This window comes from Chiloscyllium punctatum, chromosome 11 (assembly GCF_047496795.1).
Source record: "Chiloscyllium punctatum isolate Juve2018m chromosome 11, sChiPun1.3, whole genome shotgun sequence".
Classification (NCBI taxonomy): domain Eukaryota; kingdom Metazoa; phylum Chordata; class Chondrichthyes; order Orectolobiformes; family Hemiscylliidae; genus Chiloscyllium; species Chiloscyllium punctatum.
The window spans coordinates 25,541,577-25,564,674 of NC_092749.1; the positions used below are offsets into that span (position 1 = coordinate 25,541,577).

At 41.4% G+C, this 23,098-nt stretch overlaps 1 protein-coding gene across 1 annotated transcript in view; it reads right to left on the minus strand.

Moving 5' to 3' along the window:
• Positions 1-23,098, minus strand: part of ttc27 (tetratricopeptide repeat domain 27) — a 220,596-nt gene that overhangs the window by 11,585 nt on the left and 185,913 nt on the right. The window contains exons 17-19 of the mRNA XM_072580509.1: positions 12,193-12,390; positions 6,963-7,074; positions 472-572 (exon numbers count right to left, since the gene is read on the minus strand). Coding sequence (XP_072436610.1) covers positions 472-572; positions 6,963-7,074; positions 12,193-12,390 — 411 coding nt within the window. The remainder of the gene's footprint in view (positions 1-471; positions 573-6,962; positions 7,075-12,192; positions 12,391-23,098) is intronic.

The following is a 23,098-nucleotide window of genomic DNA, read 5'->3' on the forward strand; positions in this document are numbered from 1 at the left end:
CAGAAGAAACCAAAATGCTACGGTTAGGGTGGCAGGAGGTGAACTGACAGAATTGACCTGGAGAACTTCTGATACAACGGATGCTCAGATCACCAAGCCAGGCTATCCATGACAGCCAATGACAGATCACATGGAACTAGGAAGACTGAATCAAATTGAGCTGCTGCGGCAATACCATTTACCTGCTGGTGAACAAAGTCCTGAGGCGGCAAATGCATATTAGATGCAAAAGTTTCAATGTGGCACTTAAACAGATATATACGGACAAAGCAGTATATAAAGAACTCTTTTCCGCAAAGTACATTCTTAGGAAAGAAATGATAAACACAGATGCTACCTAACTCAACATATTTCTGAGTTACAGCACAAGTATTGCAAATGACTTCCAATGTAGACAACGTTTTCTCTGTATTTCTGTTAGCAACAGAGAGATTTCAGCTGTTAATGTAAAAGAGTTATACGGTGTTCTACCTGTGCTTTACTGGACAGGTTACGCAGACTGAGGCGAGCTGAGGATAGCATCTGCAGAGCCTCCTGGGGGTTGGTTTTGCCTTTACTGCATTTGATCGACACTGCAAAAATAAAAACAGCAACATAGATACAAGACACTAGGACACAACTTCAATTATAGTCTTGGACATTTATAACGAGATACTGGAGAAATGGGCACGGCAACATTTCTAACAAAAAGAAAGAAGTGTTTTAAGAAGTAAATGAGACCTGTGATAAATGAAGCAAAACCTCAATAACTGATACTTAGATATTTTCAAAAGGAGCAAAACCTTCTAATGATGGAAATTTGAAATGAGAAAATATCAAAAACTCATCATGTCAAGCAGCATCTGCAGACAGGAAAGTGATCAGCATATCTTGGTCAGAATGCAGGATACTACAGATGAACTGCATACTGTACACCATCCTGGTTTGGAATTACATCACTGTCTTGTCCCTACTGCCAGATAAAATTCCTGAAACTCCAGTTCAAACAACAGTGCAGTTGCTCAAGAAGGCAAGCAATCAGGAGTGGGTAACAAATGATAAGCTAGCCAGTGATATGCAGCCTATTATGGAATATATGTTTAAAAAGCTTACAATGAGAATCAGAGCAAGAGAAAAGGGGTTGGAACAGTTCACCACATTCTCGAGAAAATGAATTAACTGCAAAAGTGAATATGTGGAGAAGAGGAGATCATTAAATGACAAATGAAAATATTTAAGAGATGATGAGAGAAATCAGAAAAATAACATCCTTCTAGCCTTCACAAGCACTAAGTCACAGCATGAATTCCACATTACAGGAAATACAGGTAGAAGTGGAAGCTGCAATTCAGTTGTGAGGGTTGCAAGATGCTTAGCAATGCAATAAATGCTGTTTTGAGAGCTTATATTAAGCTTCATTCAAAATGCAGAAGGCTGAGGGCAAAGTGGAAGCACTAAAGAAGTAAGTGATCGAGAGTGGAGGGTTGCACTTGTGTGTAAATACAGAGATGATTTCAGCAAAGCAAATTGCTTTTAATCTGCCCAAACTTCAGGAGACCATATTGTGGTCAGTGAACAGCGAAGCCTGCAATTTAGCATTATTTTGTTTTAATTTCAGTGAGTAATTGGAACGGAAATCTCATTGAGTGCCATGAAAATTCATTATAATGTTTACAGCAGTGTATTACAGCATGGTGCTGTGCCTGAGCTCCTCCTGCTCCCCCCCACCTGCCCCACTAGATAATCCATACCACTTGACTACAATTAACACCCAATTCATATATAATTAATATAAAGCTCTTGAGCTGCAGTAGTAGTGTCCTAACCTTTGAGCCAGGAAGCCCGGGTTCAAGTCCCCCCTGCCCCAGAGGCGTGTGGTAGCATCACTGAGCAGTTTGATTATACAATTAACGTGGGAAGCTAAGCAGGTTAGTGGGGTAATAGAGATGCAGACGAGGATGCCTTCTAAGTACTTACAGACAAAGGGGTAAGGACAGAAGATTTATGTTTTTCAATCTGGGCTCATTTGGAACCTACAATAAGCAAGAAAATCACTGCCAATATTAGGCGCATACCTCTCATTTCAATAGCTGGCAATATAACTGTATTCTAAAGTTGAGATACCTATATAATTAGTTATTTTAAAAAACTGAAAATTAAACCCAGATGGCTCCTGCAAAGCAACATCTGTGGTCAACTCTCTGATGGCAACAGCACATCATCAAAATAAAAAAACAATTTCTAGGATTTCATTTCATTTGGAGTTTATTCCAAGAATAAGACAAGTTCTCTAAGATTCAAAAGAAAATATGCCGATACTGGAAATCTGAAATAAAAATAGAAAATGGCAGAAATGCTCACAGGTCAGGCTGAACCTGTGAAGAAAGAAACAGGACTAACTATTCCTTTCAACAGAACTGGTCTGATTTTATTCGGAAGAAAGCTCATTTAACTTGTAATGTGGGCATAATCTTACAGGGATCTGAGCAATGTGGGTTACCATGAGATTATTCACAGAATTGGACAAGGGTGAGGCTTTTATCAACATTGGGAGCAACTCGCTGCATCGTTTATGCATTTGCCAAGCAGCGAGTTGTCAGTTTAGGTGGAAAATTACTTGTGAAAAGTCTTATTAATGGCCCAGCTCACACGTCAAACAAGCTAGATGTCACAAAATCTCCTCATGGAAGTTAGAGTGGGTGCCTGGTGTGACTTCTGCTCCCTGCTTGCTCCAAAGGACCTTCACATTTCTTCGGAATAAACTGCATCCCAGGGCACTATCCACAGGCACCTGTCTCTCACACACCCCTCATCCATTGACGTTCGCATCTAATATTTTTCCAGCACCACATGACTATCTTGGCAATTCTCCACTCTGTGCCATGCAGGACAGTACATAAATGTGTTGCAGGGTGAACCACCAACTAACATAGAAAGGCTGCAGCAAGGACAGTGTGTGTATAAACAGGTACCTAGCTCATGGATTGGGCAGGTTGCAGCTCAGGGCTGCTTACCTTGTTCTATTAATGCTCACTCATATAGGTCCTCCCTTCATATTGGCACCATCCATGCATCAGCTGCCATGCCATGTCTGTTTGGGTTTCAGCCAGTGCCATATTGACAAGCTGTTTGACGCAGACACGCAAACAGGCTGTTGTTATGTTCTTCAGCAGGAAACTGGGTACTTATTGCCAAAAGGGGTGGCAGCTGGCACATGGGATGGAGGTAACTGATGTAGTTGTGAAGGTGAGTGCAGGTAGACTTTCCATGTAGTACACAGAAAGTCTCTCTACACCATACCCCCATATGGAGACCCACGACACTGGACTTTACCTCCAACTGTGCTCTCTAACTCTGAACCTCAATGTAACACCCTAATGATGCCCACTCTATCCCTTTAGACTCCCCTTGTGGAGACTATGGAGGTGGCCACTACCAATAGAAGCTCTTCCCACAGCCTCCCATGCTGAACTATGCAGTTCCTTATACCTCCATCAAGCTCGACTTTCCCTCCCAACACCATCCTTGTTCTCACATGAAAGGCACCAAGAGAAAACTCCAATTATAGCATTAGGCTACCCTCATTTATAAGATACCAGACAAATGGGCCAGGCAACATTTCGAACTAGTACATGAAGCAGGAGCTTGCAAACGCCAACTTTGCTTCATGTGCAATAATTTCTTCACCCATAGAGATATTGGCCAAAGATGGTTTGCCATTGGTGTTACATAAATCAACAATGTCATCTCAATGATGCAGGAGTTAGCAATAACTTAAAAGGGGGCAAATACTGGCTAAAAGTACCTCCAAGCAACTTCCAAAGGCGTTCTGGGACCAAGGAAACATTGCAACATCACACGTCATGCAAGCATGACGATGGACTTTAACGAATGCGATGGAAATTAGAATGGTTGAGTGTGTCTGGGATTGAAAGTTGAGTCAGAGCACAGTTAGCATTCCCTTTTAGATGCTGTGTGTTGGTCACTCAGCATGTGTCAGACCTTCACCATGCTGTGACCAGCGCAGAGGTGAGGCAATTATCATCTGCTGAAGTTCTAGGATAGTCCAAACAGAGTGTGCCACACCATTTTTGTGTGTTGTGCTTTGCACAATTGGAGCAGGCAATGAGGCAACATAATTGATGCTGAAGAACTAGGGGAATGGGAGAAGTCTTCCGAGGAGAAGGATACGAACAATGGTGAGAAGGAAGCTCTCTTTTTAGATGATGGAACTCAACTGCATTGGGCTCTACAATACAGACAGGGCCTGACTGAAACCTGGTTAGCTGGGTGTAGAAAAGCAGCACTGACTGTCAAGGTCAAGATGTCGGTATGTGGTATTCATTGTGGGTGTGAACTCCAGCCTGCACTCACTTCCCGTGGGTTCCCTTTTCCTGGCTATCAATGACAAGATACTGGAAAGTGGGGAACGAGTATCAAGGGTTCAGATTTAGGCGAGGTGTATGCAAGGATAGGTAAACTGTGTGGCTTAGTGTTACTAGGTGTGACCAAGGTGAGAGAGATTTGTGAGGCTGCTGGTCCATTATGCGGGCGGTGGCGGGCAACCTAAGACTGTCAATGCTTCTCCAGGTAAAGAGTGATCTCTCAAAGGTGGCACAGACACAAGGGATAGAGGTCTTTCAGTGGATATCCACTGTGTGGCGAGTTATTCTGGTAAGATAGTGCTAGAATGGGAGGTGAGGGATACGACTGGGGTGGAGCAGGTACTTAATGAGGCACATTGTGTAAGAGATGGTGAGGAGCCTTGCTGGCACTCACGGCAAGGATACCTCCACGCAAATTCACACAACACACAAGAAAAGGTAAGACTCAGACCATTAAGTTTATTTTTCTCTCCACAGATGCTGTTGAGTTCCTTCATTTTTATTTATTTGTTTTAAACCCAGGACACCCCATAAAACTTAACGTTTTGGCCACGTTATTGGTCATCTGCCCAAATCATTTCTCACGTGGGCCAAACTCTATTTGAAAACACCATGAAATGCCTTGGGATGATTTACTATGTTAAGGCACTGTATAAATATAAGTTGGTGTGCAAATTGTTTCAATATATTTGCCTGATTTGATCTGATTGTGCAACACATTAAAAATCCACAGGCTTGTGATCAGATCTGGGCACTGGTTCTGCTTCTTGCCAGTGCATCAGCCGAGATTAGTAATGAAACAGGAGTGCCCATTCATAATATTAAAAACCTTGTTCTAATGAAGTTCAAACATTTGTGCACATTTGTATTTCCTCATAAAGGCTATTTCCTAGTTAATCTTTGCTGTATTTTTCTAAAGGATCATTTTTCCATAAACCTACCATTTTGATTAAGTAGGCAAAAGTGAGGACTGTAGATGCTGGAAACCAGAGTCTAGATTAGAGTGGTGCTGGAAAAGCACAGCAAGTCAGGCAGCATCCAAGGAGCAGGAAAATCGACGTTTCGGGCAAAAACCCTTCATCAGGAATGGAGCATTCCTGATGAAGGGTTTTTGCCCGAAACGTCGATTTTCCTGCTCCTTGGATGCTGCCTGACTTGCTGTGCTTTTCCAGCACCACTCTAGTCTAGGTTTTGATTAAGTAGGTCTAGTGACACCGGTAGAGAGAAACAGAGTTAACATTTCGAGCCAGTGACTCTTAACTTTGTTTCTCTCTCTAAGGAAACTACCAGACTGAGTTTCTGCAGCACTCTTGAGTTTGTGTTTCAGGTTTCCAGCAACTACAGTTTTATTTTTAACTTTAAGCTTTTGATCACTTCTTCTCATACCTTGACTTGATTTGGTGTCAAATTTTGTTTGATAATGTTCTCATGAAATGTTTTGGCATACCTTACTGTTATGTAAATGCAATTTATTATTGCATAAAGGTCATTGCCACAGCCAGTACTCTAAAGGAGGTCGTATTATGGGAATTGCATTTGGCTAAAGGGATAACAATTGGAATTCAGGCCTGCTGATCCAGTATACCAAAATCTCTGCTTGTAATTCTGATCATCTTTTCTATTCTCTCATGGGATGTGGGCATTACTGGCTGGCCAGCATTTATTGGCCATCCCTACTTGCCCTTAAGAAGATGATGCTGAGCAGCCTTCTTAATCCATTGCAGTCCATGCATTCTGGGTAGACCCACAATGCTGTTAGGGAGTGAATTCCCTGCTTTTGACCCATTGACAGTGAAGAAATGGCAATATATTCAGAAAATAATAAGAGTGAAAGCAAACTGAATGTAGGACTATGGAAACTCAGTTAAGTCTAGTAAGATAAGTTCGAAGGCCTTTCATTGTGCTGTAATATTCTATGAAATCATTTAATTCTTGGAAAAGACTCTAAAAACATAATGGGCATAATAATTAGGAGCAGGAGCAAGCCAGTCAGTCCCTCAAGCCTGGTCTGACATTTAATAAGATCATGACTGATCTGTTTGTTTCAAACTCCCCATTCCCTTCTAGTTTTGTTAACCTTGCCTAATAAGAATCTCTCTTGCTCCACCTTACTGCAATGTTTTGTTTACATTCTTTGGATTACTGATTTGCAATTAACACAGAAATACTGAAGAATTAACCACAGTCACAAAAGAGGATAGGGAGAGATTGTTTGCTTTTGTTGCTAGCCAAATACTCCTACTAAAAGTGAGAACAGTGTCAGTTGTGATGCTTCCAATGAGAATATTCAATGGGCAATCTAACTATTGAATTGCTTCCTTCAGTTTCACTGCCTCACTGTATGGAGCCTTCAGCAAATCTGATCACTTTGAATTAAGATTCCAAGTCATTTTTGTGAATAAGAAACACTAGTAGTCCCTGAATTGAGCACTAGGGACCCTACTGAAAGCAAACAGGTCTCTTTAGTTCCCTCACCTGCAATCCTCCCCATTAGTCAGGTTAACACATATCACGTTAGAACTAATTATAAGCAACCATTAATGGGCAAATTGTAAAATTAAGGATTAGAGAAGTAAGTCATGGCTGCTGGCAGCTCACCATGTGCAAGTTCTATCGCTCCTTTTGATACTTCTTTGAAAGATGCGACATCTTTCTCCCAGCCACTGGATTGAGTTTCACATCGATGAGCTTTAATTAGATACTGCAGTGCCTGTAAATAAAAGCAATGATATTAGACTGCATATAAACGAGCACAGTGGAAAGACTTTTTTTTTGTACTTTCGTTCATGGACTATAATGAGAAAACAGCTATCTTAAAAACAAAGTATTGTTGATTGTACATTTTAAAAGCAAACAACTTGACACTCATTGTAAGTACTGCTTACACAGCTGCTTGTTCAAGCAGTAGTGGAGCCTAATTAAAGATAAGCTGGAGCCAGGAGTCTGTATATGAACAGAGCTTCACCCAACAAGAAGTGGCTGATTGGTCTGTGAACTCATGACCAGTTATCAATGATGAAGACCTTTACATGTCATACTTATGTAATGGCCTCCCAAATAGATGAACAACTTGGGGTTATGAATGTTTTGGCAGAAAACAATGGACCTCTGGAGAAGGAGCTATTTCTGCAACATTTCAGAAAACTGATGGCTGGGACCACTGAATGCTTTCCCAGTCTTTTCCTCTGCCCATGAACACCAATGGTTTTTTTAATCCTCTCTGTGTCTGTCCATATGTGAGTGTGGAGGGGGAGTTTATAAGTGATTTAAAAGTTTAGTTGGTGGAACTATATGTCAACGATTCCTAATTGTTTGTCTGTAGCTAGGATTGATTTATTTATAATAAATAATCATTCTTTCTCGTACAAAAATCTGATCCATATTTTCTGGCAACTTGAGTCTAAAAGACAGGCAAATTAGGGAATTCTGCATACTTTTGGAAATCTTTGACATTGATGATGACTTAGGAATAGTGGGGCATAGTGTCCAATGTATTACCCAGTGAGGAGTAACTACAGTTACTTATTTTCCCCATTATGTTCCCCTATTGCCTTCTCATCATCTCATCATCATTGTCCTTTAGCCAATCAGACAACACAGAGTTTCTATTAACAGCACAACGCACAGAGTCAAGACATTTGAAGTTTGCTTGCCAGTCAAGGTTACAATAATAAACTCAGGCTGTACAGTTCATCATGGAATTACAGCACACCATTAAACTGAGGTTTTCTAACAGTGACTCAGTGATCAATAGTCAGTTTATAACAACAATGTGCACACGTGTGCATTATATACATATTATACATATAAAAATAAAATGCCTTTAAGAATAGATCAGAGATGCTATATGTGGGCATTATAAAATAATTATGGTAGATGCCCATAAGCTTGGAACAAGGGGTAGTGTTAGGGAGTGCATTAAAGGAGTAAACAGGGTGGAGAGATGGAAAGGTTAAGAGAGGGAGCCTATGTTTTCGGGACCTGAAGACATACCCAACCAAGGGTATAACTATTCAAATTAGGGATGTTCACAGTGCCAGAATTGAAGGAGAACAGTTTGTTCGGAGATTAGGGATGAGGGATAGTAAATCAAGACTGGATCTAAAAACAAGAATGAGAATTTTAAAATCAGAGAGCTGCCCTATGGAAACACGTGTAAGGCAGCCAGCAGGGAGGTGAAGTGTGAACAGGATTTAGTGCAAGGTAGGAACTGGCAGCAGAGTTTAGGATGAACTCAGGTTTATAGAGGGTGGAATCTGAAGGTTGACCAAGAATGCATGGGAATATTCAAGTTTAGAAGATAAACATTCGGCAATAGATGAGATTAGGCAGTAGCAGAGTCTGGCAATGTTATGGAGGTGGAAATAGGTGGCCAGTGGTCCCACAGATGCATGTTGGAAGCTCATCTCAGGATCAAATGTGACACCAAAGTTGTTAGGAGTCTGGTTCAGCCTCAGGCAGTTGCCTGGAAGAGAAATGGTTTAAAAATGTCAACTCTATGCATCATATCTAATTTTAAATATCTAATCTGTATGAAAAATAAACACTGCAATAAGATTATTTTTTAAAAGTGGTTGTTACATTTCCTTAAGCTACATGCACTTCCAAGTGAAGGAAAAATCTAAACAAACTTGCAGGCGATCCCACAGTTAATTACTGGTGACATTTGGTAATTCTATTCAAAATCAATTGTATATTACTGAACCCAACAGCATTTTCTAATTGAGGTAAGGTACTTTTTCCTATTAACCTGCTGCTGCCTTTACTGTACACCTGAAATGGTTATGTGAGTACTGCTACACTCCTTGAGCTAATATCAACAAAAGTAGCAAGAATGGACTTTAATTCATGTGCTTATAAATAAACAGAACTCTTGCAAATAATGAGTATTTGTGTCTGGAAAGTAGGCATATTAGGAATTAATGTCTGCAACCGATAGGGAATAAACTTCAGTCTGCGTGTTCAGAGGATTATGAAGTATTTGCCCTCAAACCTCATAATCTGAGCCCATTATCCAGTTTATCTCCATTTTATCCGGTATTCTTTTTGAACCTGTTGAACTAACTTGGCTAAATTTTACAACTCAAACAGTTATAAATAACCCCTTTTAAAGGGTACCTAACACTCACGAAAAAATACATATGCAGTTTACTCCTTAAATTTATATTATGCTTCTTTTCCTCAACTATGTTGATGTCAAGATGTCTTTCTCAGGTAATGCACCATGGGGAGCCTGGTACCGCAGACAGAAAACTCCACGACAGAGCCAATCCTGAGCTGCGGAGCTCCACAGGACTAGGTACGAACAGGGAAAGTCTGCCCATACATGCATCAAGTGTCTTAAGGCACACACTGCAAAATGAACATTATAGCTTATCCTAAACAAGTAGTCCAGAGGAAAATGTGTGCAGGGACCTGTCCTCCCCCTCCAAAAGTGCCTGCAAGTTGTCAGACTTAAAAGGAGTAAAAAATATTAGCATTGTAAATCCTGAGTACACTTTCAACAAAAAAAGTCAGCACAAGCACTTCTCGTTCACTGAAAGGACTGCTTTTTGTCAGTTATTTGAATAGACATTTTATGCTTACAAGTAGTATGGAAATGTAACTCAAAGACTTCCAAAACTGTTTAGGACCGTGCCCGTAAAATTATTGAGTATGCTGAACTCTCCAGGAGTTGCAAATATAGGAATGTCTGAGCCTAGACCTCTGGGAGTCTATAGCAAAACGTGGTAGAATTACGTAGCAGATTTCTGATCCTTTGGTATTGAAAATCCCAATTTATAAAGTTAATGCCTTTTGGACAAGAAATTTGAATAACAACTATCAACTGCAACTCGTTAAAACAAATGCAGAAGGATTTGATTCAACAATGAAAATCTCTGAAGTTTCTTGAAATAAACATTAATGAATTCTACACCCAGGATGATGATATGGAGCTCCTTCTTTCTATGGACCTCATAGCTTGTATTTCAGCCTCTCAAGTGAGAAAGCCAGAACCACAGTGGGACTTGTGCACTGGCTGACACTTCAGTGCTGCACTGAGGTGCATCTTTGTCAGCAGTGTTATCTTTCAAATTCAACATTAAATCAGGGCCCCACCTACTTTTCTCAGGAGAATGTAGAAAAAAATCCACGACTCCTTCTGAAGAAAAGCAGGTGAGTTCTCCCAGCATTTAAGTTAACATTTGTTCCACAAATAGAATCAGGAAAAGCAGATAGATGTGGTAAAGTGAGTTTCAGCCAAACATTAGCAGGTCCTGGATAAATAGCTAGAAATTGGCAATATATTCCACCTTGAGGAATGGTAGGACATAGCTCCATAATCCAAATCTCATTAAGGCTCCAAACTGCCATGATGCTTGGATGTCTGAATATATGACAGATCATTCACTAAAGGGCGGGGTAGCTGCAGCATCTATAGATTTGGGAGCAGATAACTTATTAAAATAAAACATTTTATACTAATAGACAAATTGAAATACCTACTTGATGCATACTTAAGAATACATTGAGTTAATAGGTGCATAACATGGTTACTGGAATAGGGTAGGATGCTCTTTGCAGGGTCGGTGTGGACTGGATGGACCAAATAGCCTGCTTCCACACTGTAGCGATTCTATGATCTGTGAACACTTTTCATTTCCTGAAGCACTGCACTTTGATTCACAAGGACTATAAAATCTCATTTACCTCTTTGGTCTTCGTTTCAATTCCCCTGTGACACACTGGTTTGGATCCTGCAGTCCCAATATCAGGGAAGCAGTTGCAGGCTGCCTGAAAGGATTCCATGCCAACGGCCTCACCAACACCTGCCAGCATGTAAACTTGGGCTCACTGCAAATATTGGGGTTAATCTAGGGCGATGATTTGTGTAGGGCCTGCTGAGGAATGCAAACCTTTAAATCAATAGAAGGTCCATAATACTCTTAGCACAGCCTCCCACAGCAATTCCTCAGTCCTGATGTGTATATATATGTGTGCGTGCGTGCGTGAGAGAGAGAGAGAGAGAGCGCGTGTATGAGAGATAGTGTGTGTGTGTGTGTGTTTGGGGGTGAGGAGTGATGTTGAATGGTACCTCAAGTGGATCTTCAACTGAAAGTTTTATAAACTTTATTAATTTTCTTCCAAATAAAGAACATCTCCAGATTGTGACATTAAAAGACACATGGTCTCAGTGGAATTGCATCTTGCAATTCAGCCTCCCTATTCACTTCACCAATGGATCTAGGCTGGAGCTCGGACAGCAGTCAATTGGAAAGGTAGGCACATTACTTTTTAACTAAGTTAGTAGCATGCACTTCTGCTTCACTGCTGACCTGCACAATCTGGGCCATTGTTTTTTCTTAAAAACCTTTAAAAAATATGTGGCATACATATTTACAGAGTTTTCTGTTCAAGAAGGAGGACCAGCCCAAAGGAATGCTGAGTATCTGTGAACATATACACCCTCATCTCTAAATAAACACAGAGGAGATTGAAAACTATAAAGCTATGGGTAATTTACAGTTCTAAATCATAAGCAGGCAAGATGTTCCAGTCGCGCAGCACACTCGTGAATGCAGCATTTAGATTTTTGAGACATTTAAACCTCAGTCCAGGGAAAACATGGGGGCACGGGGGCTGAAGTTGTCATCTGCCATTAATCTTTATTCGTACTTTATTGCGGCTAGTTTAAGCATGGCACTGATAACCCAACCAACGTAGTGGTTGTCTAGTTCTCACTTTTCTGCAGAATGGCAGAGAGGAGCAGTGAACTTGGGCAATGACAGCTCAAACAGACAAGTCAGATGGAAGCTCCACTATGTGCACAACGCTATAGGATACTGACCTTCTCGTTGTTGTCTGCATTCTCTGTTTGCCCATTTCCATAAAGCCTGGCATACAACTTCCAAATCTCAGCATCGTTGGTTACTTTAGAAGTCACCCTACCAAAGAGCTCCCGTAATCTTCCTGTCAATACTGTTGCAGGATCCCCTTTGCAATCAGCAATCCCTTCATCCACAGCTCGCACCAGGATTTTCAGAACCTAAAATGAACATGATAAGAGACTTTAATTTATGCTTAAAGAACACTTTTGAGATGTTAAAGGGTTAACTTGTTCTGCTGACATGTAAGAAATTGGACGTCTGGGGGTGTCTTTTTGTCTTGCAGGCAGGATATGACAATCTAATCATACTCTATAAATGCCGCGGTTTTAAGGAATAACTTAATCACACACTGTCTCTGGAAATAATCTAATCATTTTACATTGTTTTTGGGTGGCTTGTGACTATGGGGGACTGGCAGGGGGTGGTGTCTTGTGTGCATGACTGACTGGTGTAAAATCCTGTATAAAGGGAGGATGGTTCGCTTGTTCAGGAAGCCTTGTTTGTCACGCTCTGCAAGCATAGCGAAGAGTGTTAAATGATCCTCCAAAATCTTGTACCTGCTGAAATAAATTGTGGCTGTTCACAGAAGTTGCCATATTGCAGTTGCATCAAGTGTATAGAAGTCTCTAGAAGGGAACCTAACATTTGGTGATGAGATTGGGATTCCAACGTATATGGAGCTTCTAGGCAGACTGAGTAAGTGATTGCCTGTATGACGGTAACATGAGATGGATGGCCCCATGAGGCAAGATTTACCTTGATGTCTCTCACTAACCTATCACTCAATCGACCCCTCATCCCCTAGGACTTTGTAGTGACAGAATATTTGAGATAACCTATTCGCTTGTACACCGAATTCATCCCAGGGAGGTTAGAGATCCCCTGGAATTTGAAGGTTAGAATCTTCTAATAGTGGGGTTTGAGGCCCTGGAACATAGTAAGTAAGATAAAGGACAACTACTGTGTCTGTCTCAATCACCCTGCCTTAGACCAGTTGTTAAGAGGGGAAATCCCCCACAGGAAGGTCAGGACCCTGAATTAGGTGTGGAGACTGAGGACACTGAACTAGTATATACAGATAAGATAGGAAGTTGAGACTTTAAAAATGGGACCTCTTTGCATCGGTTATGCCGGGGTGAGCCCCAAAATGAGGAATGGTTCAGGTGCCTGTCAGGATGTTTAAATAAAAAACTGGGAAATGAAATTTGGCCAATGGGAGGAACTTGGGACATAGATAACTGTTTAAAAGTAGAAGCAGCAATTTGGAAACGCAACATGGCACGAAATGGAAAACATTAATGTCCGCATTGAGAAAGACTGCTGAGGAAATAACTAATAAATCTAAACAGGCCAGCTGGGACGTAAAAGAGGGATTAGAGTGTGTGATCATGAGGGACAGCCTAAGACTTCAAAGTCAGTATGGGGATTATAATTTGAGTAGAGAAAAACTGGAAAAACTGAGAAAGTAAAGATAAAATAAGGAATCACCGTTGAAACGCCAAGCTGGACTATCGAGTGGGAATAAAATGGAGGTACCTCCTGACATGTATGGTTTGCCAATAATGTTTCAAAATAATGACACTGATGACCAGCTATGGTCACAACGCGGATTTCTGACCTCCTGAGGGACACCTATTCAGAACTCACTACATGTCCAAAATCTCCTCAAAGCCATCCTCCTCCCCAAGCAATTGGTCATAATCAAACGTGCTGCTCATGTAATGGACAATATGGACATCAGCACTGGCAATGCCAGAGCTGATCGAGCTGCCAGAGCCGCGGCAACAGCCCACAATTCTACTGTGTGTTCTATAAACCGGCAGGCGCTAAATCGATCACCTGCCTCCAAAACAACGGACATACCAGACATTGTCGCTGTGCAGCGTTTACAGGAGGACACCCTGACCCAGAAAAACAAATATAGAAGATGCATGGTTGTTCGCACTCTGCGTTGAAAGGCCTCTAGATCATTCCAGTTGGTCAAGTGTGTATACCTGATGCGTTGCTACCAATGCTTATTGACTGTCTTCATACTGTAAGAATCTCAAGAAAGGAACCTAACACTTTTGGTAAAGATTTCAGAGAGTGCAATGATGTAAACATGACATTTGGACTCAGGGATCATTACGCCAACAAGAGGCAAACCAAAATCCTGTCAAGAGCCTTACATACAAGATTTATTTTTATATTGCTGCTTCTCTCTTCTTTTTGAAAACTTTGACTTCTCATGGGTTGCACCACTCTCAGTCATGCTCCAATACCTCATCAGGGTGAACATTTTACATTTGCACAAGTCTGGTTGGGTGAGTCTCCGCAGCTGGGTTAACCTCCAACAGCTCTTGAACCATAACCAATGGCCTCTCTCACACACAACCAGGCAGGAGCACAATGGAAAATAATTGTCAGCAGATATGCTAAACAATTTTTGTTTCCTTGTTCCCAAAAATTGAGATCAACAGCTATATTCCCTGCCACCACTCTGACTGAGATCACCTAATTCTGGACCCCTGCAGATGCATGATTTTAATAGTTCCACAAGTGGCAATTGTGCCTTTGATTGCCTTGGCCACAGACTCTGGAATTGGATTGCTTAATCTCTCTGCCTGTTTTTATCCTCAGAACCTTTATCATGAAATGTTTTATGATGTGTTCTAATACAAAGTTTGGGAGAAGATTTGTAGCTTGGGTGCTCGTTGTTGTGGTTCGGTTTGCCGAGCTGGGAATTTGTGTTGCAGATGTTTCGTCCCCTGTCTAGGTGACATCCTCAGTGCTTGGGAGCCTCCTGTGAAGCGCTTCTGTGATTTTTCCTCCGGCATTTATAGTGAGCACTATAAATGCCGGAGGAAACATCACAGAAGCGCTTCACAGGAGGCTCCCAGGCAGTGAGGATGTCACCTAGACAGGGGACGAAACATCTGCAACACAAATTCCCAGCTCGGCGAACAGAACCACAACAGTGTTCTAATACCTCATGACAGTTTGTGTGATAATGTGCCTATGAACTACCTTGTGACATTTTATAATGTTATGGTATAAATAAATGGAAGGTGCTATTGTTACTAACCATTCCGTGGGAATCAAGCCCTCCTAATCAACTTACCACAATGATGCACAGGATGAAGATGTAGCATTAACACTTTCTTGGGAGTTTAAATGGACCAGCATCAACCATAGTATTGTTATGAGGATGGGGCAGCACGGTGGCTTAGTGGTTAGCACTGCTGCCTCACAGCGCCAGAGACCTGGGTTCAATTCCCGCCTCAGGCAACTGTCTGTGTGGAGTTTGCACTTTCTCCCCGTGTCTGCGTGGGTTTCCTCCGGGTGCTCCGGTTTCCTCCCACAGTCCAAAAATGTGCAGGTTAGGTGAATTGGCCACGCTAAATTGCCTGTAGTGTTAGGTGAAAGCGTAAATGTAGGGGAATGGGTGGGTTACGTTTAGGCAGGTCGGTGTGGACTTGTTGGGCCGAAGGGCCTGTTTCCACACTGTAAGTAATCTAATCTAATCTTAAATTACCTGCTACACAAGTGACTCAGTTTATGACCTCTGAAAGCCTCTCCACAAGACTCAGATGCATTTGGATACTTACTACTTATCTGGATGTGCCAGCTAGAACATCACTCAACATCAACCAGGACTGTGTAATCAGATTAGATTACTTACAGTGTGGAAACAGGCCCTTCGACCCAACAAGTCCACACCGACCCTCCGAACAGCAACCCAGACCCATTCCCCTACATTTACCCCTTTACCTAACACTACGGGCAATTTAGCATGGCCAATTCACCTAACCTGCACATTTTTGGAATGTGGGAGGAAACCTGAGAACCCGGAGGAAACCCATGCAAACACGGGGAGAACATGCAAACTCTACACAGACAGTTGCCTGAGGTGGGAATTGAACTCAGGTCTCTGGCGCTGTGAGGCAGCAGTGCTAACCACTGTGCCACCGTGCTGCCCTGTGTACTTGACTGGCACCTTGCAATTCTACTCAGTATCAGTGACACTGAATTCATAATGGGACTATATGAAACTAACCACACTTAGTTAAAAATCCTGACTATCTTGACCTGGAAATATACCGCCATTTTTTCAGGGTTGCTGGAATCTTAGAGAAGTCTTGGAATTCTCTCCCTAATGGCATTGTGGGTCTGCCTACAGCACACATTCAAGAATGGAGGTCTCCACTACCTTCACTGGGGTAACTAAGGATGACTAATAAAGCTAGCAAGCTAGCGAAGTCCATGTCCCGTGAGTGAATAAAAAAAAGTTTTTAAAAAGCCTTTTTCCTTTGACTTTTGCTGTTGTAATATCATGCGAATATCATCACATGAACATTCTCCATTAAGTCATAAACTGTGCTGAGTTGGAAAGAAAACATGGTTCCTTCAGTGCTACTGAAGGGTCAGTATACACTGCAAGAGCAACATTACCACAAGGACTGCAACATGTAACAGACCTAGGAGGTCGACAGTATCACTTTGCAACTTCCTATTATATGGATATACCAGGATTAAACCATTTATAAATTATTGGTCTTACTGCATTTAAAACAGCAAAAGACGATGAGAGATTTGACTGATCGAGCATATCACTCTACTTTTGAGAGATCATTACCTTCTGAGGGAAGCTAGGGATTGGAAATAAATGCTGTCATCCATATCCAGAGAACAAAATCAAACTTAGATTAATTTTATAATTGGTATTAAAAACACAAGCTGCCAAGAGAAAACAGCCTGTAATCTTGCTCCTGATCTGTTGGAAGATGCAATGCTTGCAGACAGGATTGAAGTGGAATGGGATGTACCTTACACCTTTTCCAGCTGGTTCAGTGTTCCACCTCACAAATGAGAAACAGCTATCTCAGTAACATACTGTACTGGAAGGCCACTGCTGTTTGCAGAATTCAATCCAAGCATGAACTGCCCCCTTAAAGAGAGGGCAGACAGAGGAACCAAACTAAAGCAAGGGAAATCTGTTAGGCTGGAACTGGTTATACATAACAATACAGTACAGCAGAGAAAAATGTTACTCTGCACGCAAGTGATTTAATAAGTCTCGTGTTCAAACTCTTGATCTTTGACTTTATCCAAACTAATACAAATGAGTCTTTGCATGTGGTTTTTACTGTCCCCCAATGAGCAATATAAAGGCATTTTTGAAAAAGCATGAACCAACACTGAAGAAACCACATGCAAAAGGCCACTAATTAATTTTTACTGGTTATCCAGACATATTAATCCTATAATGAGTAAGTTTTACTCTAAAGCTTGGAGCAGCTGGGGCAGTAAAGATCCCTGACTGTACACACGTACAAGGTTTAGTCAATGTCTTTACTACATATGTAGTAGCCACTACTCGAAAGGAATCATAAACAATTATAAATGATAAAATATCTCCGCGTTAAACTTTAAATAAGCTCATGAATTGGTTGGTTTATTAAATGTACAATACGGTGTGAACTTAGTCACATAATTTATTCTTGTATCATCAAAAATCTGGAGTCATAAAACTGCAGAGACAATGTACAAGTCAACATGTGAGGTCTTCTAGAATCTTGTGAATCAACTTAGACGGCCAGTATACAATACAATATACTGGTGTGGATGGTCACCATTTAAATGTGATGGAAGTGCACAACATCGCTAATTCAATTAAATGAATGTGGCATGGTTTTCTGAATGAATTATTTATACAAAGATACCTTTGACTACAAACAAAGAGTTTTAAAAATGGCAAATTCATTGTGCTTAGTATTTGTGCTAAGAATTCACTGAATTCATTGTGAGTCACCAGATTTGGTGTTTTCAGTTTGAGATAGCATCGTTCCACTTCAAGTAAGCTTTCTCTTCCACCTTTTCTGAATCATCTGCCAATATTTTGTGCACTAATAGCAGCTCATGATTTGATAATGCAACTGCATAAAACAACAAGTGGAGTCAGGTACACATACGACCACTTTTTGTGAAGGCTTTTTGCCCAAAGGTTCTTGTTCCATTCAGCTTAAACATGATCCTTGGACGGCTTGGTGACCCACATCTCCAAAGGTCGAATATTGAGTGCGAGATGCCCCACCTAAATAGCTGCAAAGTGGGCATCATTTCTTCACAGGCACCTCCTGATCTCATCAGTTAAATGGAGTCTGAACATGCCCCAGATTAATAAGCTACATTCTTTACATATGCCACTGGGATGCCTACTCCACATAGGGTTCACTCCATCCTTACCCAACTGATTATAGGCATGGGCCTACACCAAAACCTTGCAGGAAATTTGTTGTTGAGCATGGTTTTAATGCTGATAACAGGCTTTAACTTTGTTCCATTGGTCATGAGGGTTACTACCACCATGAGTCTTTGTCATTTTCACTAGAACGGTTTTTTGCTCCATTCCATTCTGTAGCTTGGCTGCTGGACACGATTAAATTCTAGGCCATATCACGCATGTTGCTGACATGACTTAATGGTTACTTGTGATTCCCCTGCTGACTGCTGGCGAAATGATGGAAAACTGAAATTTGACAGAGGGGGCTTCTGCTGGAACACTTACTGTCTCATTCTATAAAGGGGCGAAAACAACTAGTCCTTGGTCTGAAGTTTTTACTGAACTTAAGGTTTAGTTTGGTCCACTAAAGTCCACTTACATGTCTATATACCTAATGCATTTGCTGGGATGATGTAATCACTTGGATGAATTTTGAGCACCCATTCCAATATGTACGTTGCTCAGTGGTTAACGTTCCTGCCTCACAGTTCCACAGTTCCTCACAGTGTCAGGGACCTAGGCTTGATTCCAGCTGAGGGTGACAGTCTGTGTGGAGTCTGCATGGGTTTCCGAGAGGTACTCTAGTTTCTTCCCACAATCCAAAGATGTGCAGGTTAGATGGATTGGTGATGCTAAATTGCCTACAGTGTGCAGGGATGTGCAGATTAGGTGAATTAACGATGGTAAATGCAGAGTTACGAAGACAGGGTAGAGGCTGGGTCTAGGTGGGATGCTTTTTGGAGGGTTGGTGCACACTCATAGAGTCATAGTTATACAGCACAAATTCTTTGGTCCAACTCGTCCACACTGACCAGGTATCCTAAACCTGATGGGTCGAATAGTCTCTTTCCACATTGTTGGGATTCAAAGATCAGGCCATGATTTGGTTTCTGCCCTGACAGACTATCCTTCTTTCATTCCTACACCAATTTTCACTAACATAAATACCCTTTCCCTCATTTCAGCAGAGCTACTTGATGAGCTAGCAAATGTTTTGAATTTTACTTTGAAACCAACTTTGTACTTTTTTTTGCTAGAAGAACCTAGCCATGCAACATGTCTTCATGTGAGTTTGTCTTAAATTCCCATGTATCATCTTCACAAAGCAGGCTCTATTACCTGTTTGGTGCCATATGTGCTGACTTGCAGAAGCAGCTAAGTAAAACATGAGTTTAACCTCACTCTGAGGTGAAAAATTGAGGCTAACTACTTAGGCAAATATTGCATTCTTTTCCATAGCTGAAAAAAAGGGTCAAACTAATACAAATTATACTTAGAAGCATAATTTATGGCATTAAAACACTGGGGTAATCTTGTATGTCATATTGACTCGTGCTCCACAATCTATAGCAGGGGATTATTAAGGTCTATCTAATAAGGAGTGCAAATGAGATACATCAACACTCACTATTTATAAATAAACATAAAATTATTAGCAACAAAGAAAATAAATTAAGTTTTAAAAGTGCTCTGGTTTATTAATAATTTGGAGGTGATGGTGTTGGACTGGGGTGTACAAAGTTAAAAATCACACAACACCATGTTATAGCCCAACAGGTTTATTTGGAAGCACTAGCTTTCGGAGCACTGCTCCTTGTTCAGGTGGTTGTGGAGAATAAGATCGTAGGACACAGAATTTATGGTAAAAGTTTACAGTGTGATGCAACTGGAACTATACATTGAAAAAGACCTGGATTGTTTTTTAAGTCTCTCATCTTTTAGAATGACCATGCTGGTTTCAGTTCTTTCATATGTGAATCCCAGAACTTTTTTTATAGTTACATTCTCAAGTGAACTTTAACAATAGGTTCCATGTTAGCTCAGATCATGCATTGGAGGTGTGAGGCTGTCTTTGCCCCAATGTTCAGACTGATTCTATTTCGATGAAAAGGATTTACAGAATCTTCCATGGATTCATTAAGTTTCTGAGCAAAATAAAATGCAATTATGCAAGTACAAATTCACCCCACAAACTTGCGTGTGGATATCCGGGGGGGGGGGGGGGGGGGTCGTGTATGAGTGTCTGTGAGTGGGTGTGTGTATATGTGTGAGGCTGGAGTGTAAAGGGATGTAAGTCTGTGAGAGGGTGCCTGTGTGGGTGTGTATATGTGACCGTATGAGAGAGAGGTTGTGTATGAGAGAAGTTGTGCGTGTGCGTGCGTGCGTGAGAGAGAGAGAAAGAAAGAGAGAGTGAGTGAGTGAGTGCGTGAGTGAGTGAGTGAGTGAGTGCGTGCGTGCGTGCGTGCGTGTGAGAGAGAGCGAGAGAGAGAGAGAGAGAGAGAAGAGAAGAGAGAGAGAGAGAGAGAAGAGAGAGAGAGAGAGAGATTGGGTGACCCCACTGCACTACTCGTCAACCTTTTGATCTACTTCTATCCTTTTCCATCAATATTTTAAAACTAATAGAATTATGGTCGCTGGCCCCAAAGTGCTCCCCCACTGACACCTCAGTCACCTGCCCAAGAGTAGGTCAAGTTCTGCACCTTCTCTAGTAGGTACATCCACATACTGAATCAGAAAATTTTATTGTACACACTTAACAAATTCCTCTCCATCTAAACCCTTGACACCATGGCAGTCCCAGTCTATGTTTGGAAAGTTAAAATCCCCTACCATAACCACCCTATTATTCTTACAGATAGCGGAGATCTCCTGACAAATCTGTTTCTCAATTTCCCTCTGACTATTAGGGGATCTATAATACAATCCCAATAAGGTGATCATCCCTTTCTTATTTCTCAGTTCCACCCAAATAACTTGCCTGGATGTATTTCCGAGATTATGCTCCCTCAGTACAGCTGTAATGCTATCCCTTATCAAAAACACCAATACCCCTCCTCTCTTGCCTCTCTTTCTATCCTTCCTGTAGCATTTGTATCCTGGAACATTAAGCTGTCATGTTTCTGTAATTGCTATGATATCCCAGTCCCATGTTCCTAACCATGCCCTGAGTTCAGCTGCCTTCCCTGTTAGGCTTCTTGCACTGAAATAAATGCAGTTTGATTTATCAGTCCTACCTTGTTCTCTGCTTTGTCCTGCCTGCCCTGACTGTTTGACTCACTTCTTTTCTCAACTGTATCTGCCTCAGATGGATCTCTTTCCTCACTATCTCCCTGCACAACCCTCTCCCACCCACCTTACTAGTTTAAATCCTCCCGAGCAGCTCTAGCAAATCCCCCGGCCAGTATATTATTCCTTCCAATTCAGGTGCAATCCGTCCTTCTTGTACAGGTCACTTCCACCCCAGAAGAGATTCCAACAATCCAAAAATGTGAATCCTTCTTCCATACACCAGCTCCTCAGCCATGCACTCATCTGCTCTATCCTCCTATTCCTGCCTTCACTAGCTCATAATACCGGCAGTAATCCAGATATTACTACCCTCGAGGATCTCCTTATTAAATTCCTGCCTAACTCTCTATACTCCCCCTTCAGAATCTCATCCTTTTTCCTTTCTATGTCATTGGTTTCAATGTGTATAATAATCTCTTGGTAGTCCCTCTCCCCCTTGAGAACATTCTGCACCCTCTCTGAGACATCCTTGATCCTGGCACCAGGGAGGCAACACAGAAACATCTAGTCTGTGCCTCAGACTGGAGAGTCCCCACAAACAAATGAACGTTCCCATTGAATATGATTTGTAAGATAAGGTGTTTCTTTACAATTTTCCTCTTGACAACTGAAAACCCAATTCTTTAATTTCTTTGAAACTGAAGCACGAATTAACACTATGTGTGGTATCAAGCTGTGGATAATGGCTAGCAACGTAGTTGACTCAGAGTGCAATCCCAGATCTTCAGATTATTGTCCTTCTGTGGAAGGCAGTTTCTCAAGAAGAACTACAAGAGAGCTGTCAAAAGAAAGTGGCTTCTACCAGCATAAGCAAACAATCTTCCTGTCCAAGCTGTATCAGCATTACTCACCGAAACAGAACTTGCCCAGAATCTGTGCAAATTGCCACAGTGAAACCAAAATCATAGAATTAATGGAATTGTTACAAGCACAAAAGGTAGCCTTTTGGCCCATTGTTTCAGTGTCAGCACTCTGCAGGAGTACCTGAACTTGACTCACTCCTCTGCCCTTGCCTTGTAGTCCTTGCAAATTTTCTTTTTTCAGGAACCTACACAATTCTTACTTTACCATCACAATTGAATCTGTTCATAAGACTGATGTGACATGAAACGTATTTTAGAATGAAGGAGCACATGCTAATGACAGCTGATTCTGCTTGGGTAAATACAGAACAACCTCGATTATCCAAACAAGACGGGAGGGGAGTATTTTGTTCGGATAATTGAGAGTTCAGATGACAGATAGCGTTTCTACAGGACCATGAGATCTTGCTTGGATAATTCGAAATTCATATAATTGATATTTGGATAATCGAGGTTGTTCTGTAAACTAATTTTAAACTGGATAGTCTCAAAAAGAAATGAAGTTTTCTCCTCCAATCAAGTAAATAATAAGTAATAATGGGGTGGCACGGTGGCTCAGTGGTTAGCACTGCTGCCTCAGCAACAGGGTCCTGGTTAGATTCCAGCCTTGGGTGTCTGTCCGTGTGGAGTTTGCACATTCTCCCCGTGTTTGTGTGGGTTTCCTCCGGGTGC